The sequence below is a fragment of the Corylus avellana genome, chromosome 3 (genome assembly GCF_965113065.1).
Source record: "Corylus avellana chromosome 3, dhCorAvel1.hap1.2, whole genome shotgun sequence".
NCBI classification, from domain to species: domain Eukaryota; kingdom Viridiplantae; phylum Streptophyta; class Magnoliopsida; order Fagales; family Betulaceae; genus Corylus; species Corylus avellana.
Window position 1 is genome coordinate 10,453,903 of NC_142492.1, and position 19,899 is coordinate 10,473,801.

A 19,899-nucleotide genomic window follows, 5' to 3' on the forward strand; every position below is an offset into this window, starting at 1 on the left:
TCACCTCCGAAAATTTGAGAACCCGCCAGTTTACCGCCATCTATTAATAGATGGCGGTAAACTATTTTGTGCAGCTCATGAATTAGTGGCGACTTGGGGTATTTTTAAAAAAATAAATAAATGAGAAAAATATTAAAAAAAAAAAAAACCCTCCAAACTACGAGTTGTTTGCAATATAGTCCTCCAATGTTCAAAATGGACTAAAGTAGCCTGTCAAACTACCAAATTTTATCAAAAAGGCTACTTATTTTTTTATATTCCTATAATACCTCTATTCTTTTAACAAAGTAAAATTAAATATACGGTTCTTTAGATATTTTTTTAAAAAAAAAGTTTATTCCCTGAAGTCAAATTTTGTACATTTGATTTTACTTTAATACGATATGAAGCAATTTGTAATTTAGGCAAACTACAGTGACTAATTATTTATTATTTATTCCAAAAAACATTTTCTTTTTTTGTTTGTGTTTTTATTCGTCCATTGGTTTGTATTTTTTTAAAATTGTCATATCATTGATTTTATTTTAATAAAACATGAAGTAATTTGTAATTTATGCCAACTACAGTGACTAATTATTTACTATTTATTCCAAAAAACATTTTCTTTTTTTGTTTTTATTCGCCCATTGGTTTTCTTGTATTTTTTAAAGATTGTTTGTTTTTTTTATTTTTTTATTTTATTTTCAGTTATTTTATTATTTATTTGTTAAAATAATAGGCCAATTTTTTTAATTTTTATTTATTTATTTTAAAATTTTCTCTTATAACATGTTTTTATTATTATAATATTAACTAAAAATTTCCGTTTAATAAATTTTTATGATAAAGATCATTAAGTTGATATTTATCTTATAATTAATTATAAAATAATACAAAATCCAAAGGTAATATAAGATCAATATAACTAAGGCATTAAGATAATATAAAAAGCTAAGAGTTCAATTGAATGTTCGATTGAACCTTCAATTGTATCCAGTTTGATCTATCAATTGATCATACCACAGTCAATCGAACTAATTCACTAGGATCGATCGGATGTTTGATCGAACATTTAATCCTATCACAATCAATCGAACTAATTCATTATGATTGATCAGATGTTTGATCGAACGATTGATCCTATCGCGATCAATCGAACTAATTCATTAGGATCGATCGGATGTTTGATCGATCATTTAATCATATCACGATCAATCGAACTAATTCATTATAATCGATCGGATGTTCGATCGAACATTTAATTTGTTTGAATTTTATTCAATCATTTGATCTTATCACGATCGATCGAACGAATGCACTAGGTAGGACCAATTGGAGGTCTGATCGAACATTCAATTTCAATTGTTTCAATTTTGATTGTTACTTGATCCTATCGCGATCAATCAAACTAATTCACTAGGATCGATTAGACTAGATTGGTACTATGATTTTATCACAATTGATTCGACTAATTAATGCACGGCAATTGATCTCACATTCGATCAATCTTTCAATGTGTCAAGTTCAATTGATTATTTGATCCTAACATGATATATGAGACTAATGCACTATGATCGATCGGATGATTGGTCGAACCTACAATTGTATAAAGTTCGCTTGATCATTTGATTGTATCACTATTGAAGTTGTTGTACATTATGCAATAAAATTTTTTTAAAAAAAAAGAAATAGAAAAAAAATATATATATATATTACATTCCGTTTCTACGATCGATCGCAATAATGGAATTTTGGCTTTGAAGATTCTGTTATTGCGATCAAACGCACCTTAGGTGCGCTCGAGCACAGTAATCGAATTTTGGCTTTGAACATTCTGTTACTGCGATCGAACGCACCTTAGGTGCGTTCAAGCGCACATCACCCACACCACGCACACCCTTGGCCGAATGCAATCGATCGCATCATGTGTGCGATCAAGCACACTCGGACAGCACACCACGTGACCTATTTTAGGTCACTTTCCCCCATACCCCACATATATTTCTTCCCCTGCGCTGTACACTTTTCCAAGCACCCACGCACCTCCGGCACACCCTCACTCCCTCTACTCGTCCACCGTTTTTCACCACCTACACCACACAGCCACCACACAGTTCTCTTCTCCGGCAACCATACCACCAACTTTTCACCACCTCTACTTTACACCCCGTTCCCCATTCCCATCAACACCCCAACGCCGATCACTTCCCCAACCATTTTTTTTTTCTCATATTTCTGCAATTGTGTGTGTTCATCCACCCACATTGCTTTCTTGTGGTTGGATTTTGGTGTTTTTTCAGGGGGTTTTGAGCGGAGTTGCTTTGTTTTACAATTTTGGCTATCTCTAGTGCACACTAGGTGTTCGACAAAAGTCCCCAATCAAGCCCATCATGCCAAGAACTCGAGCTTCGTCCTCCAGAGGGTCCGATACCCAAGCCATTCTTCCCCCGCCCACTTTTGAGGAGCGGGAGCTACTATTTGAGACCACCTTCGCCATTCAAGAAGACTTTCAAAATCTTGAGGTGACTCAATGGGCGGTCGCCGAGTTCAAGCGACGGGGGCTCAAGAAGCTTTTCAAGCCGGTCACCCCCACTGCTTACAGAAAATTGGTGATCGAGTTTTATGCCCACCGGTCTCATGACTGCAACAGGCTGGCTGCCCTTTCTTCCAAAGTGCAAGGCAAAGCTATTGACGTAACACGGGCCGACATTGCTGCTACCCTTCAATGCAACGATGAGCACCCTCCAGAAGCCGCACAACTTGCTGAGCAACCGCCCGGATTCGACGTGGCGGAAATCATTGAGGACATGTGCGAAGGGATATATGCCGATGCCCATCATAATGCCGGCAGCCGATCCAAGCTACCCCAACGGCTTTGGTTTGTGGACTCCGTATTTAAAGATGTTTGGTACTCCATTCCCGACATAATTTGGAACCAAATTCACAAATTTTGGAATGAGGTGCACGTTGGAGGAGCGGAGTCCACACATTCATGGGGGTTGCCTTTCCCATACTTAATCTCCTACATCCTTCGGAAGAAAGGCATCAAGGGTACCGCAGCTGATGAGCCAGTCACTACTACTCCCATATTTGGCATTCCTCAATGGAACAAGAGCTGCTCCCACATACCCCGGGTACCTCCAGTACCAGCAGCTAGTGCGGAAAAGAATGAGGCCGAGCCGATGGCCGAAAATGAACCTGTAGTTGGGCCAGAGGCAGCTGAGGAAGAGGCCCCGACAATTTTTCGTGAAGCACGAAACCGCTCACTTAGTGAAGAAATAGCGGGCCTTCGGAGAGAGTTGGCTGGCCAAAGAAATGAGGCTCGGGAAAATAAAGAATTGATGGACAAATGCCTAGGCTCCTTAGAAGAATTTATGCAGTCCATTCTTAGCCGATTGCTACCACCATCTGCAGGAGCATCATCTTCTGGATAGCAGTGAGCAAGGACCACCGTCTGGCTGAAGACGTTAAACTTAGCGCTCAACGGAGGCACCCCATAATTTACCCTTTTTATTTTGTTTAGTATGTTTTAAGTTAATCTTTTTATTTGTCTTTAGTTTTGTTTCTTTTTACTTGCTTTTGTGTTTTCTTATGGGAATGACCTCGTATTTGCACACGGCCGGTTATTGAATTGCAAGGTATCAATATATTTTCACTTAAAACTGAGAGGAATTATTTTACAGTTTAGATTTTATTTTGTTATATTTAACAGTGTAAAATCTTTCCATAAGGTATCAATATATTTATCATATAATATATATACACTATTAGATCTATAAAATTTAATATGAATTATGAAATGAGAATTAACTCTTCAAATTAGTCCGAATGAAAACTTTATCCTCCAAAAGGAACTCCTAACCAATTGGCAAATATATACAAATTAAAATCTTTCTTTAGGAGAATGGAATTGAAATAAAAGAATTTTTCCTTTAAAAAAAAAAAATACACACACACACACACACACACACACACACACACATATATATATATATATATATATATATATATATATTGAAACAATTGTGCATATGAAATAAGTGAAAGGGAGAGCTTTTATTTTCCGGTTAAAATTTTATTTTGTTATATTTAACGGTGCATATTGTGTCACTTTATTTGAAAATTTTAAATAATGCAGTGATATATACACAAGTGAATGTGTAAAATTTGATTTAGAGTACTATAAAATGAATCATGATTTAACCGGTCACCTTGTTCAAGAAAATCCAAAAAAGCAGATTATTGGGAATAGTTATTAATCCAAAGACTTCGGAGTAGCATGAATGAAAATGCACGTTAACACTTTCAACTTTTTCGCCATATTAAATTTCCTCCATCATATATATATATCTATATACGCAAAAGTCAATAACCAAAAAAAGATGATCAAAATAAAGGGGATTTGCTCACATACAAAAAATATCTTGTAATTAAAGGTAGTTAATGTCAATATTAATCAACATTGTAATGCTGTCAATGATGGGGACATATTTGAAGTCCCCAGTTTTCCAATTTCAAACTAAATTATTATATAGGAAGACTACTCTGAGTTTCATTTTCGTCGAGATAAATAGTACCGCTATTACAAACAAATTGTTGTTTAAGAAAATTTATCTGATACCATAATAATAAATTATTAATTATTTTGAAAGTTTAAATTAATAAAAAAAAAAGTATTGATTTTGGAGCTTAATCATTATTTTTTAACCAAACATAGCGAATCTAACCACGCAAAAACCACTTAATTTATACAAACAATATGCTGTTTAACTATATACTTTCGCACGAGAATTCTAGCAATTTTTTCTGAAGGGAAGCCAAACTCCATTTTTTTAATTTTTTTTAATTTTAATTTTAATTTTTTAATTTTTAATTTTTATTTTTAATTTTTCTACCTAATCTTTAGGGTCCACTACTTAAGTATTAGCGTCCACTTTCAAAGCAGACGCTAATAATGGGTCTTCAGCGTCCACTAAAAGTGGACGCTATTAGGCATCAATTTTATTTTTTTATTTTTCTACCTAATCTTTAGGGTCTACTTTGCCCAAGTATTAGCGTCCACTTTCAAAGTGGACGCTAATAATGGGTCTTCAGCGTCCACTTTTAGTGGACGCTATTGGGCATCAATTTTATTTTTTTATTTTTCTACATAATCTTTAGGGCCCACTAAAGTGGACCCTAAGGCTTGAGTATTAGCGTCCACTTTGAAAGTGGACGCAAATAATGGGTCTTCAGCGTCCACTTTTAGTGGACGCTGGGCAGCAATTTTTATTTTTTTTTAATTTTTTTTTAATTTTTCTACCTAATCTTTAGAGTCCACTAAAGTGGACCATAATGCTTAAGTATTAGCGTCCACTTTCAAAGTGGACGCTAATAATGGGCCTTCAGCGTCCATTTGGGCAGCGTCCAAATGGAACTCCTAACCAAATGGCAAATATATACAAATTAAAATCTTTCTTTATAAGAGGATGGAATTGAAATAGAAGAATTTTTCCTTTTTTTTTAAAAAAAATACACACACACACACATATATATATATATACTGAAACAGATGTACATATGGAATAAGTGAAAGGGAGAGCTTTAATTTTACGGTTAAAATTTTATTTTGCTATATTTAACGGTGCATATTGTGTCACTTTATTTGAAAATTTTAAATAATGCAGTGATATATACACAAGTGAATGTGTAAAATTTGATTTAGAATACTATAAAATGAATCTTGATTTAACCGGTCACGTTGTTCAAGAAAACCCATTAAAGAAGATTATTGGGAATAGTTATTAATCCAAAGACTTCGGAGTAGCGTGAATGAAAATGCACGTTAACACTTCCAACTTTTTCGCCATATTGAATTTCCTCCATCATATATATATATATATATATACACGCAAAAGTCAACAACCAAAAAAGATTATCAAAATAAAGGAGATTTGCTCACATACAAAAAATATCTTGTAATTAAAGGTAGTTAATGTCAATATTAATTAACATTGTAATGCTGTCAATGATGGGGACATATTTGAAGTCCCCAGTTTTCCAAATTCAAACAAAATTATTATATATGAAGACTACTCTGAGTTTCATTTTCGTCGAGATAAAAAGTACCTCTATTACAAACCTATTGTTGTTTAAGAAAAGTTATCTGATACTATAATAATAAATTATTAATTATTTTGAAAGTTTAAATTAATAAAAAAAAAAGTATTGATTTCGGAGCTTAATCATTGTTTTTTAACCAAACATAGCGAATCTAACCACGCAAAAACCACTTAATTTATACAAACAATATGCAGTTTAATTATATACTTTTACACGAGAATTCCAGCAATTTTTTATGAAGGCAAGCCAAACTCCATTTTTTTAATTTTTTTATTTTTCTACCTAATCTTTAGGGTCCACTAATACTTAAGTATTAGCGTCCACTTTCAAAGTGGACGCTAATAATGGGTCTTCAGCTTCCACTTTTAGTGGACGCTATTGGGCATCAATTTTATTTTTTTATTTTTTTTGTAATTTTTCAACCTAATCTTTAGGGTCCACTTTGCCTAAGTATTAGCATCCACTTTCAAAGTGGACGCTAATAATGGGTCTTCAGCGTCCACTTTTAGTGGACGCTATTGGGCATCAATTTTATTTTTTTATTTTTTATTTTTTATTTTTCTACATAATCTTTAGGGCCCACTAAAGTGGACCCTAATGCTTAAGTATTAGCGTTCACTTTGAAAGTGGATGCGAATAATGGGTCTTCAGCGTCCACTTTTAGTGGACGCTATTGGGCAGCATTTTTATTTTTTTATTATTATTTTTTTTTAAATTTTTCTACCTAATCTTTAGAGTCCACTAAAGTGGACCCTAATGCTTAAGTATTAGCGTCCACTTTGAAAGTGGACGCTAATAATGGGCCTTCAGTGTCCATTTGGGCAGCGTCCAAATGGAACTCCTAACCAAATGGCAAATATATACAAATTAAAATCTTTCTTTATAAGAGGATGGAATTGAAATAGAAGAACTTTTCCCTTTTTTTAAAAGAAATACACACACACACACACACACACACACACACACATATATATATATATATATATATATATATATATATATATATATTGAAACAACTGTACATATGGAATAAGTGAAAGGGAAAGATTTTATTTTACGGTTAAAATTTTATTTTGTTATATTTAATGGTGCATATTGTGTCACCTTATTTGAAAATTTTAAATAATGCAGTGATATATACACAAGTGAATGTGTAAAATTTGATTTAGAGTACTATAAAATGAATCCTGATTTAACCGGTCACCTTGTTCAAGAAAATCCAAAAAAGCAGATTATTGGGAATAGTTATTAATCCAAAGACTTCGGAGTAGCACGAATGAAAATGCACGTTACCACTTTCAACTTTTTCGCCATATTTAATTTCCGCCATCATATATATATCTATATACGCAAAAGTCAATAACCAAAAAAAGATGATCAAAATAAAGGAGATTTGCTCACATACAAAAAATATCTTGTAATTAAAGGTAGTTAATGTCAATATTAACCAACATTGTAATGCTGTCAATGATGGGGACATATTTGAAGTCCCCAGTTTTCCAAATTCAAACAAAATTATTATATACGAAGACTACTTTGAGTTTCATTTTCGTCGAGATAAAAAGTACCTCTATTACAAACCTATTGTTGTTTAAGAAAAGTTATCTGATACCATAATAATAAATTATTAATTATTTTGAAAGTTTAAATTAATAAAAAAAAAAGTAATGATTTTGGAGCTGAATCATTGTTTTTTAACAAACATAGAGAATCTAACCACACAAAAACCACTTAATTTATACAAACAATATGCAGTTTAATTATATACTTTTACACGAGAATTCCAACAATTTTTTATGAAGGCAAGCCAAACTCCATTTTTTTAATTTTTTTTTAAATTTTTTTTAAATTTTTTTATTTTTCTACCTAATCTTTAGGGTCCACTAAAGTGGACCCTAATACTTAAGTATTAGCGTCCACTTTCAAAGTGGACGCTAATAATGGGTCTTCAGCTTCCACTTTTAGTGGACGCTATTGGGCATCAATTTTATTTTTTTATTTTTTTTGTAATTTTTCAACCTAATCTTTAGGGTCCACTTTGCCTAAGTATTAGCGTCCACTTTCAAAGTGGACGCTAATAATGGGTCTTCAGCGTTCACTTTTAGTGGACGCTATTGGACATCAATTTTATTTTTTTATTTTTTATTTTTCTACATAATCTTTAGGGCCCACTAAAGTGGACCCTAATGCTTAAGTATGAGCGTTCACTTTGAAAGTGGACGCAAATAATGGGTGTTCAGCGTCCACTTTTAGTGGATGCTATTGGGCAGCAATTTTTTTTTTTTTTTTATTATTATTATTTTTAATTTTTCTACCTAATCTTTAGAGTCCACTAAAGTGGACCCTAATGCTTAAGTATTAGCGTCCACTTTGAAAGTGGACGCTAATAATGGGCCTTCAGCGTCCATTTGGGTAGCGACAAATATATACAAATTAAAATCTTTCTTTATAAGAGGATGGAATTGAAATAGAAGAATTTTTCATTTTTTAAAGAAAAAAATACACACATACACACACACACACACACATATATATATATATATATATATATTGAAACCACTGTACATATGGAATAAGTGAAAGGGAGAGCTTTTATTTTACGGTTAAAATTTTATTTTGTTATATTTAACGGTGCATATTGTGTCACTTTATTTGAAAATTTTAAATAATGCAGTGATATATACACAGGTGAATGCGTAAAATTTGATTTAGAGTACTATAAAATGAATCCCTGATTTAACCGGTCACGTTGTTCAAGAAAATCCATAAAACAAGATTATTGGGAATAGTTATTAATCCAAAGACTTCGGAGTAGCGTGAATGAAAATGCACGTTAACACTTTCAACTTTTTCGCCATATTTAATTTCCTCCATCATATATATATCACTACAAAAATATAATTTTTTTGTAACGGCCCATTAGCGACGTGTTAAGCCTGTTGACACGTTACTAACGGTTAGTAACGTGTCATTAGTAACGTGGCTGACAGGTTGCAAAATTGGAAGTTACTAATGGGAATTTAGTAACGTGTCAATTTCTGACACGTCACCCTTTAGTAACGTGTCAGAAATTGACACGTTACTAAAGTTTAGTAACGTGTCAAACTTAACACGTTACTAAGCTTTAGTAACGTGTCAATTTCTGACACGTTACTAAAGTTTAAAAAATTAATTAAAAAAAAAATATTTCAAATTTATTTCTGGATTTTTTTTTTCAAATAATATCATGGAATTCCAAACCCAGATTTCAAATAAAATCATATTCGAATTTGATTTTCAAAATTCCAAACCCAGATTTCAAATAAAATCATATTCGAATTTGATTTTCAAAATTCCAAACCCAGATTTCAAATAACATCAGATTCGAACCTAATTTTCAAAAATTCAAACCCAGCAAATAAAAATTTATTTGACAAAAAAAGAATTAATTGAACTTGGAATAGATCAATAGATTCAAACTCAGCAGCAAAAATTAATTTAAGCAAAAAATTTCAAAAGTTTTGAACTTAGAATCTAATTTTACTACTCACTCACTGTGTGGAGTTGGAAACCTACAACACCAAAAATCAGAAACCTACAACACCAAAGAACCAGAAAAATCAGTAGGTTTAAAAGTTAAGACAAATGACAAAAAAATCAATAAGAGAAATTACTCATTAAAGAATATAATGTCCGATCCCTAAGTGGATTCAACCTGAAAAATCAAACCAAACCAACCAAAAAATTCAGACCCAGAAAAATTTCAAACCCAACAGCAAAAGAAATTTCAAAATCCCAAACCCAGCAGCCAAAACAAATTTCAACACCCCAAACCCAGCAGAAAAAAAAAAAAAAAAAAATGTTAGATCTTCGATCTCTTCTCTTTTTCATCTTCTTCTTAACTTCTCTTTTTTTCTCTTCTCCTTTTCTTTTTCTTCTTCCCATATGAGAGAAGAGAGTGCTGCCATGGGCGTGAGAGCAAAAGAGAGAAAAAGAGAAGAAAGAAGAAGCACGGCCAGGATGAAGAAAAAAGAGGGAAGAAATAAAAAAAATAATTGACAACTTTAGTAACGTGTCAAATTTGACACGTTACCATTTGGTAACGTGTTAGCTTTGACACGTCACTAAATGGTAACGTGTTAAATTTGACACGTTACCAATGGGAAATTTGAAAAAATAAATAAAAAAAATTTGAAAACTTTAGTAACGTATCAAATTTGACACGTTACCAAATGGTAACGTGTCAAAGCTGACACGTCATTAAATGGTAACGTGTCAACTTTGACACGTTACTAAAGTTGTCAATTTTTCTTTTAATTTTCGGAACAATGACGTGTCAATCACCATTTTGTAACGTGTCAGCTTTGACACGTCACCAAATGGTAACGTGTGAAAAAGTGCCACGTCACCAAATAGTGACTTGTGAAAAAATCCTGCACAATAGGCACGTTACTAATAACACATTTTTTTGTAGTGTATATATATATATCTATATACGCAAAAGGCAAGAACCTAAAAAAGATGATCAAAATAAAGGAGATTTGCTCACATGTAAAAAATATCTTGTAATTAAAGGTAGGTAATGTCAATATTAATCAACATTGTAATGCTGTCAATGATGGGGACATATTTGAAGTCCCCAGTTTTCCAATTTCAAACTAAATTATTATATACGAAGACTACTCTGAGTTTCATTTTCGTCGAGATAAATAGTACCTCTACTACAAACAAATTGTTGTTTAAGAAAAGTTATCTGATACCATAATAATAAATTATTAATTATTTTGAAAGTTTAAATTAATAAAAAAAATTAATGATTTTGGAGCTTAATCATTGTTTTTTAACCAAACATAGTGAATCTAACCACGCAAAATCCACTTAATTTATACAAACAATATGCTATTTAATTATATACTTTTACACGAGAATTCCAGCAATTTTTTCTGAAGGCAAGCGAAACTCCTTTTTTTAAAATTAAATTTTATTTTATTTTTTTATTTTTTTTTTCTACCTAATCTTTAGGGTTCACTAAAGTGGACCCTAATACTCAAAGTGGACGCTAATAATGGGTCTTCAGCGTCCACTTTTAGTGGACGCTATTGGGCATCAATTTTATTTTATTTTATTTTATTTTTCTACCGAATCTTTAGGGTCCACTTTGCCTAAGTATGAAAGTGGACGCTAATAATGGGTCTTCTGCGTCCACTAAAAGTGGACGCTATTAGGCATCAATTTTTGTTTATTTTTTATTTTTCTATATAATCTTTAGGGTCCACTAAAGTGGACCTTAATGCTTAAGTATTAGCGTTCACTTTGAAAGTGGACGCTAATAATGGGTCTTCAGCGTCCACTTTTAGTGGAAGCTATTGGGCAGCAATTTTATTTTTTGTTTTTTATTTTTATTTTTCTAGCTAATCTTTAGGGTCCACTTGCCTAAGTATTAGCGGACGCTAATATTGGGTCTTCAATGTCCACTAAAAGTGGACGCTATTGGGCAGCAATTTTATTTTTTTATTTTTCTACCTAATCTTTAGGGTCCACTTTATTGCTTAAGTATTAGCGTCCACTTTGAAATTGGACGTTAATAATGGGTCTTCAGCGTCCACTGTTAGTGGATGTTATTGGGCAGCAATTTTATTTTTTATTTTTTATTTTTATTTTTCTACCTAATCTTTAGGGTCCCCTAATGCTTAAGTATTAGCGTTCACTTTCAAAGTGGACGCTATTGACCTTTTATTTGATTTTGTTTTTTATTTAATTTTTTGCCAGCTTTTAGCGTCCATTTAAGTGGATGCTATTGGTCCACTATCAGCGTCGATGATGATTGTTGATGCTAAAAGTTTTTTTTTGGCTGCTTATATTCTTCCCGCCTTTTGAATAATTCCCGCGTGTATATTAGGATTGAGTTATTAGTGTCCACTGTAAAGTGGACGCTAATATTCATCTTTTCGGTCAGCTATTAGCATCTACTTTGATGTGGTCGCTAATACTTAACTATTAGGGGCGATTTTCAAAAGTCGCCCCTAATACTTGAAAATCACCCATAATAAGTCGCCCCTGATGAGTAAATTTCTTGTAGTAAATATCCCAACATAGACATTGAAAGAATTTACATAATATCAGTTTGAGTGAGCCAATTTCAACAATTTTTCACCAACGAAGCACAAAAATCTTACATAAACATTCAAACCCAAGTTTTTCAAACAAAGCAAAACGCATTTGATTCCGTCTGAATCTTGAATTAAACCTAATTTAACCGGACAAAAACCTTAGATTCACTACTAATGCAAGTAATAAATCCCTCTAAAACCACTTGATAATATTAATAGTACAAATTAAACCCCTGAATCCTTGAACTGAATACGGAAATTACGAAAGTCTAAAGAATTTACTAATTGAAAGTTTTAGATCCGAAGCGATCTTACCTCGGTGTCTCTGAGAGCTGTGCTTCTCGTCGATTAGAGAGAGAGAGATTGGGTATGTGATTTGGGTGGGTAGAGGTGGATTGGGTTGAAAATGAAAACCCAAGCCACTAAATTGTTAATTAATAGACGTCACAGAATACGTAATAAGTCTTAAAGCTAGCTTGCTCAAAAAAAAAAGAAGAAAAGTCTGAAAACAAGCTTTATAGACGTCACAGCATACGTAACATATCGAAAAATCTTGATCAGACCGTCTTGGTTGATACACATGGCAATAATTAGGGTTGATCATTCGTGTTCGCGTATCTCATTAATGCATGCAGAGCTCATAGTCTTCTTTATTATGCTTGCCGAACCATATCCTATTCAAAAAATACAAAAATCAATCCATTTTTTTTTTCCAAATTCAAGCTTCAACCTTGAATTTTAGAGAAAATGTTAGAACTATATCCCATTCCATCAGGGACGGAGTCAGGAAATTTTATGGGAGGGGGCCAACCAAATTTTTTTTTTTTTTTTTTTTTGGTTCTTTAGAATTTTTTTTATCAAAAACAATTATTTTAGTTGTTTTTTTATAAACTAAAGACTACCGTAAGGGCAAAAAAAAAATAAACATTTGAAAGTAAAGGCCAAAAATAAAAAAACTTAGTGAATATGGGCCAACAAAATTAAGCCAATTTTTTTTTTTTTAGGGGGCCAAATAACTAAAATTAAAACTTTAACTTTACTTTTTTTATTAGTTTTTTTTCTTATTTTGGGGAGACCATGGCCCACCCGGGTCCCCCCGTCTCCGCATTCCATGTCTGTTTCTTTGGCTTGCTCACAAAAGTTAATAGACGTCACAGTATACGTAACAAAGCAAGATAGCAAGTGGGAATATGTCACTTCATGCGTAGAAAACACCCCGGTCCCCCCCCCCCCGCCGTCTCTGCATTCCATGTCTGTTTCTTTGGCTTGCTCACAAAAGTTAATAGACGTCACAGTATACGTAACAAAGCAAGATAGCAAGTGGCAATATGTCACTGCATGCGTAGAAAACCCAGAGATGAGCAACTATAAATACCCCACAACCTTACCTTAAACCATCCAAACAACAAAAAAACCATTAACTTCCACAAATAAGCGTCAACGAATTGCAGAAAAAGTCAACAAACATGACGAAGAGGTAATTTCATCTTTAACAACGTGTTTTAATATGAACCTCAGATGTATATAATTATATATCCTAGTAAGTGGTGAAACATCGATCCTCAATTTCTTTGTTTTTGCATTTGTTTCAAACTTTTTTCTTCAGGATTGCAGTTGTTACGGGGGCCAGCAAAGGGATAGGATTTGAAATATGTAAGCAGCTAGCTTCAAATGGGGTGGAGGTGATATTAACTGCTAGAGATGTGAAGAGGGGAAATGAAGCTGTTGAAAAACTCAATGCTGCTGGATACTCCGATGTGATTTTTCATCAACTTGATGTGGGGGACAAGGCTAGCATTTCTTCTTTTGCAAATTTCATCAAAACTCAATTTGGGAAGCTTGACATATTGGTACGTAATCCAACTCTCCGATACTTGTGATCGGGTGTAATTAGTTGTCCGTATTGCATGCATGGGTGGCTAACGTGACCGGATACCGTAGGTAAGCCTTGTACTGATTTGTATAGTCTAGACACCCGCTTATGTAGGTAAGGGAACACCTATCCTCTTATATTAACTGCCCGTATTGTATGTTCTGATCCTCGGTAAGACCCTTGATTTTTATGGAGAATATGACTTTGACTTGTAGATGGGAGTATCAAAATTCATAGGGATGTGTATTTCCTATTGCCTGGCTAGGCTGCTTTCCCAACCTGTTCATAGTATGGAAAAGAAAAACGAAAAAGGACAAGTATGGATGAGCCCTTATCCAATAGTCTAAGGAAGATTAATTATATAGATACCTTTCTAATCAGTCTATACTTTTGAATTAAGATGAAATCATGTAATCTTTTTTAGATGAAAATAAAGTCATTTAGTTTACCATTAATGGTAGTGGTTCAGTGGTCTCAATAAAATTTTTCAAATGGTTTTAGATATGTAGTAAGGTAAGAGTTTAACTCCTGAAATAAGAATCATCAATTCTATTGGTATTAGCTGTTTTGGGTCCTACTGATTTCTTGATGGAATTAAGTCAGGTTATGATTTAGTCGGACTTAAGAGACAGTATGCTGTTCCCATCGTCTTAATCCCTCCCTGTACAGCTCTCAGCGAGTAGAGACTACTATGGTCATAGATAAAATAGCCATAAGTGATCTCTTCTGCGGGCTTTTTTAAATAGAAAAAAAGAGAGTCATTTGCTTGGTGAAAAATAAAGACCAATAACTACACAAAGTCTTGTTCTTATCCCCCATTTAGTAGTCTAATATGGAAATTATTTGAAATTGCAGATAAACAATGCAGGGATTGTTGGATCCATAGTCAACACAGAAGATCAAGAGGGCTTAAAACAAGGGTATGATGAAGTAAGTTTCCCAATGTAATATAATCTCTGTCAGCATTTTAAATTTAGAGTATAATCCAGAAAATATATATGTAGACTATAATATATATATATATATATATATATATATATAGTTTAATGTTTTCCTTCCCACACTGTAGGAAAGAAAGTCTCATAAATGCAAAAAATAAAAATAAATAAAATTACAATTTTTTTACTTCAAACAGGAATGAAGGAAATTCCTCAAATACAATTAATTTATTAAATTAACATATGTCTTTAGAGTATATTATTCTTACATGCATTTTCACATGCACTAAGGACAGATACCACATGCTTGGTTGATTTTATGCGAAAATTACAAAATTGGTCATTGTGGTTTACCTGATTTGCAATTAACTTCTAGTGGTATCAAAATGAATTCAGGGATTCATAATGTGTACCAAAAAGACAATTTACTCCTTACAGCCAAATTTTATCAACTAATTTAACAGATTTTGATAATGTAAATACGTTAGAACCAATAAAATTGTGACACGTGTCATATTTAAGTCAATGTAACACTAACGGAATCTGTTAAGTCAGCGAACGAGTAAATTATTTTTTTAGTATATCTCAGGGACCTCTGAGTTCATTTTGATACCACAAAGAGCTAATTTGCAAATCAGGTAAACTACAAAGACTAAGTTTGCATTTTTCCCTAATTTTATTAAAATTGTGAACAAATCAATTTTAGTTTAGATTGGGTTGATCCGAAAGAAAACTTTGTCCAAAATAAAACAGTATTCAAATGATTTCAAACATATATATATGCTACATCATTTACCACTGCATACGATGATACAGGTTATAGGTGGAAATCGTCGATCCTTGGAGAAAGTTTTCAAGCAAACATTCGAAACTGCCACGGACTGTATAAGAACAAATTATTATGGGATAAAGCTAGTGAGCAAAGAACTAATTCCACTTCTTCAATTATCCAATTCTGCAAGAATAATAAATGTCTCCGCCTCCTTCGGACAGCTAAAGGTACACTATTATTATATCCTTAGGAGTGCATTTAAAAAAATTGCGGTGCGTTTTTGAAATCGTGGGTAAAATGGTTCATTTTTTAGAATGCATTATTTTCAAATTGAACGTTTTCAAATTATTATTTTTTAATTGTACTTTTTGAAGTCGCAAACTCAAACGAACTCTATATATCAGAAAATAGACACTTTTAGCTATGTCATAGGTGCTAAATTGCTAATAACAATGGAATTTCAGCATATCCCAAATGAGAATGCAAGGAAGGAGCTTGGAGATGTACATGGCCTCACAGAAGAGAAAGTGGACAAGGTGGTGGAAGGGTTCCTAGAAGACGTCAAGGAGAATTTGATACAAGTCAAAGGCTGGCCGACAAATTTTTCTGCTTATGCTGTCTCCAAGGCAGCTGTGAATGCTTTTGCAAGGGTTCTTGCTAAGAAGTATCCCAACATTGCCATTAACTCAGTTTGTCCTGGCTATGTCAAGACAGATTTGAATACCAACACTGGGGTCTTGACTGTTGAAGAAGGAGCTAAAAGTCCTGTCATGCTGGCTTTGATGCCTGAAGGTGGACCTTCTGGCCTATTCTTTGATAGGAATGAAGTGTCAACCTTTTAAGTGATAATTGGTGCAATACGATGCATTTGCTCATTTTTATGTAACATTTTGTAGTACTTTTTCCGATACTTGTACTTGTTTATCACTTACATTGAATAAAAGTTTTCTGTATTGCATGTTCAGAAAGGGATCAACATCATTTCCATTTTAAGTGAAATGGGTTATTTATTTTGTGTTATATATATACAAATTAAAACAAAGAGAACGCAAAGTCCATATTTATTTATTATTATTTTTCTTAGCCATATTTCTTTTTTTTGACATGTCCGCATAAGAGGGGGGAGGGGGATTCGAACTAGTGACCTCCACTTCATTAAGTGTGGTCCCAGCCGATTCAAAAAAAAAAAAAAAAAACTAAGAGAACACCAAGCATTTCCATATATATGTTGATAGTCATTAATTTAGGGTGGGCAAAACAAGTACCATTACACCCCAAAAGTTCACAATAATAATGGAATTCATATTCCATTTGAATATGAAGTGGACGCTATTGGGCACCAATTCTTTTATTTTTTAGTTTTTATTTTTTATTTTTCTACATAATCTTTAGGGTCCACTCTAATGTTTTAGTATTAGCGTCCACGTTGTAAGTGGATGCGAATACGCTAATGGGCAGCAATTTTATTTTATTTTTTTTATTTTTCTACCTAATCTTTAGAGTCCAGTAAAGTGGACCCTAATGCTTAAGTATTAGCGTCCACTTTCAAAGTGGACGCGAATAATGGGTCTTCAGCGTGGACGCTATTGGGCAGCAATTTTATTTTATTTATTTATTTATTTTTATTTTTCTACCTAATCTTTAGAGTCCACTAAAGTGGACCATAATGCTTAAGTATTAGCGTCCACTTTGAAACTGGACACTAATAATGGGTCTTCCGCGTCCATTTGGCAGCGTCCAAATGGAACTCCTAACCAAATGACAAATATATACAAATTAAAATCTTTCTTTAATAGGATGGAATTGAAATAGAAGAATTTTTCCTTTTTTTTTAAAAAAAAATACACACACACACACACACACACACACACACATATATATATATATATATATATATTGAAACACCTGTACATATGGAATAAGTGAAAAGGAGAGCTTTTACTTTACTGTTAAAATTTAATTTTGTTATATTTAACGGTGCATATTGTGTCACTTTATTTGAAAATTTTAAATAATGCAGTGATATATACACAAGTGAATGTGTAAAATTTGATTTAGAGTACTATAAAATGAATCCTGATTTAACTGGTCACATTGTTCAAGAAAATCCATAAAAGAAGATTATTGGGAATAGTTATTAATCCAAAGACTTCGGAGTAGCGTGAATGAAAATGCACGTTAAAACTTTCAACTTTTTCGCCATATTTAATTTCGTCCATCATATATATATACACTACAAGAAATTGAGTCATCAGGGGCGACTTATTAGGGGCGCCTCTATAGTCGCCCCTAATACTCAACTATTAGGGGCGACTTTTGAAAGTCGCCCCTAATAGTTATGTATTAGCGTCCACATCCAAGTGGATGCTAATAGCCGACCTAAAAGATGAATAATAGCGTCCACTCTACAGTGGACGCTAATAACTAGACCTTAATATACTCGGGGGAAATATTAAAGAGGCGGAAAAAAGATCATTAGGGTCGACTTTCAAAGTCGACCCTAATGCTTACGTATTAGGGTCGACAAAGTCGACCCTAAAGAGGAATTAAAATTTTTTTAAAAAAAAATAATAAAAATAATTTGAATCACCAATAGCGTCCACTAAAGTGGACGCTGAAGAGTGATCATTAGGGTCGACTCTGAAAGTCAACCCTAATGCCTAGGTATTAGGGTCGACAAAGTTGACCCTAAAGAGTGTGTGGAGGAATTAAAAAAAAATGATAATAATAATATTAATCACCAATAGCGTCCACTAAAAGTGGACGCTGAAGAGTGATCATTAGGGTCGACTCTAAAAGTCGACCCTAATGCCAAAGTCGACCCTAAAGAGTGTGTGGAGGAATTAAAAAATAATAATAATAATAATATTAATCACCAATATCGTCCACTAAAAGTGGACGCTGAAGAGAGATCATTAGGGTCGACTCTGAAAGTCGACCCTAATGCCTAAGTATTAGGGTCGACAAAGTCGACCCTAAAGAGTGTGTAGAGGAATTAAAAAAAATAAAAACAAATAATATCAATCACCAATAGCGTCCACTACAGTGGACGCTGAAGAGTGATCATTAGGGTCGACTTTCAAAGTCGACCCTAATGCTTACGTATTAGGGTCGACTAAAGAGGAATTAAAAAAATTAAAAAAAATAATAAAAATAATTTGAATCACCAATAGCGTCCACTAAAAGTGGACGCTGAAGAGTGATCATTAGGGTCGACTCTGAAAGTCGACCCTAATGCCTAAGTATTAGAAAGTCGACCCTAAAGAGTGTGTGGAGGAATTAAAAAAAATAAAAACAAATAATATTAATCACCAATAGCGTCCACTATAGTGGACGCTGAAGAGTAATCATTAGGGTCGACTTTGGAAGTCGACCCTAATACTTAAGCATTAGGGTCGACTTTGTCGACCCTAAAGAGTAGGCAGGAAAATTAAAAAAAAAATTAAAAAAAAAAAAAAAATGTTGATGCTCAATAGCATCCACTAAAATTTTGTATATATCACTGCATTGTTTAAAATTTTCAAATAAAGTGACACAATATGCACCGTTAAATATAACAAAATAAAATTTTAACCGTAAAAGTAGAGCTCTCCCTTTCACTTAATATTCCATATGTACAGTTGTTTCAATATATATATATATATATATATATATATATATATATATATGTTTTTTTTTAAAAAAAAAAAGGAAAAATTCTTCTATTTCAATTCCATCCTCCTAAAAAAAGATTTTAATTTGTATATATTTGCCATTTGGTTAGGAGTTTCATTTGGAAGATAAAGTTTTCATTCGGACTAATTTGAAGACTTCAGTTTTAAGTGGATTCCCCAAATGATTCCTAACCAAATGGGATTTAATTCCCCGAATGAAAACTTAATTCTTAATTCTTAATTCCCATTTCATAATTCATATTAAATTTTACATATCTAATAGTGTATATATATGATATGATGAATATATTGAAACAAAACTAAAGACAAATAAAAAGAAACAAAACTAAAGACAAATAAAAAGATTAACTTAAAACATACTAAACAAAATAAAAAGGGTAAACTAGGGGGTGCCTCCCATGAGCGTTAAGTTTAAAAACTAAAGACAAATAAAAAGAAACAAAACTAAAGACAAATAAAAAGATTAACTTAA

At 32.9% G+C, this 19,899-nt stretch overlaps 1 protein-coding gene across 1 annotated transcript; it reads left to right on the forward strand.

The window, feature by feature from the left end:
• Window positions 1-13,580: 13,580 nt before the first annotated feature.
• LOC132173756 (short-chain dehydrogenase/reductase 1-like) lies at window positions 13,581-16,653 on the forward strand. Its single transcript, XM_088514554.1, has 5 exons — window positions 13,581-13,647; window positions 13,777-14,020; window positions 14,899-14,973; window positions 15,798-15,980; window positions 16,218-16,653. Exons 1-5 carry the CDS (start codon window positions 13,637-13,639, stop codon window positions 16,593-16,595), a joined length of 891 nt encoding a protein of 296 aa, XP_088370680.1. The 5' UTR covers window positions 13,581-13,636; the 3' UTR covers window positions 16,596-16,653.
• The last annotated feature ends 3,246 nt before the right edge of the window (window positions 16,654-19,899 follow it).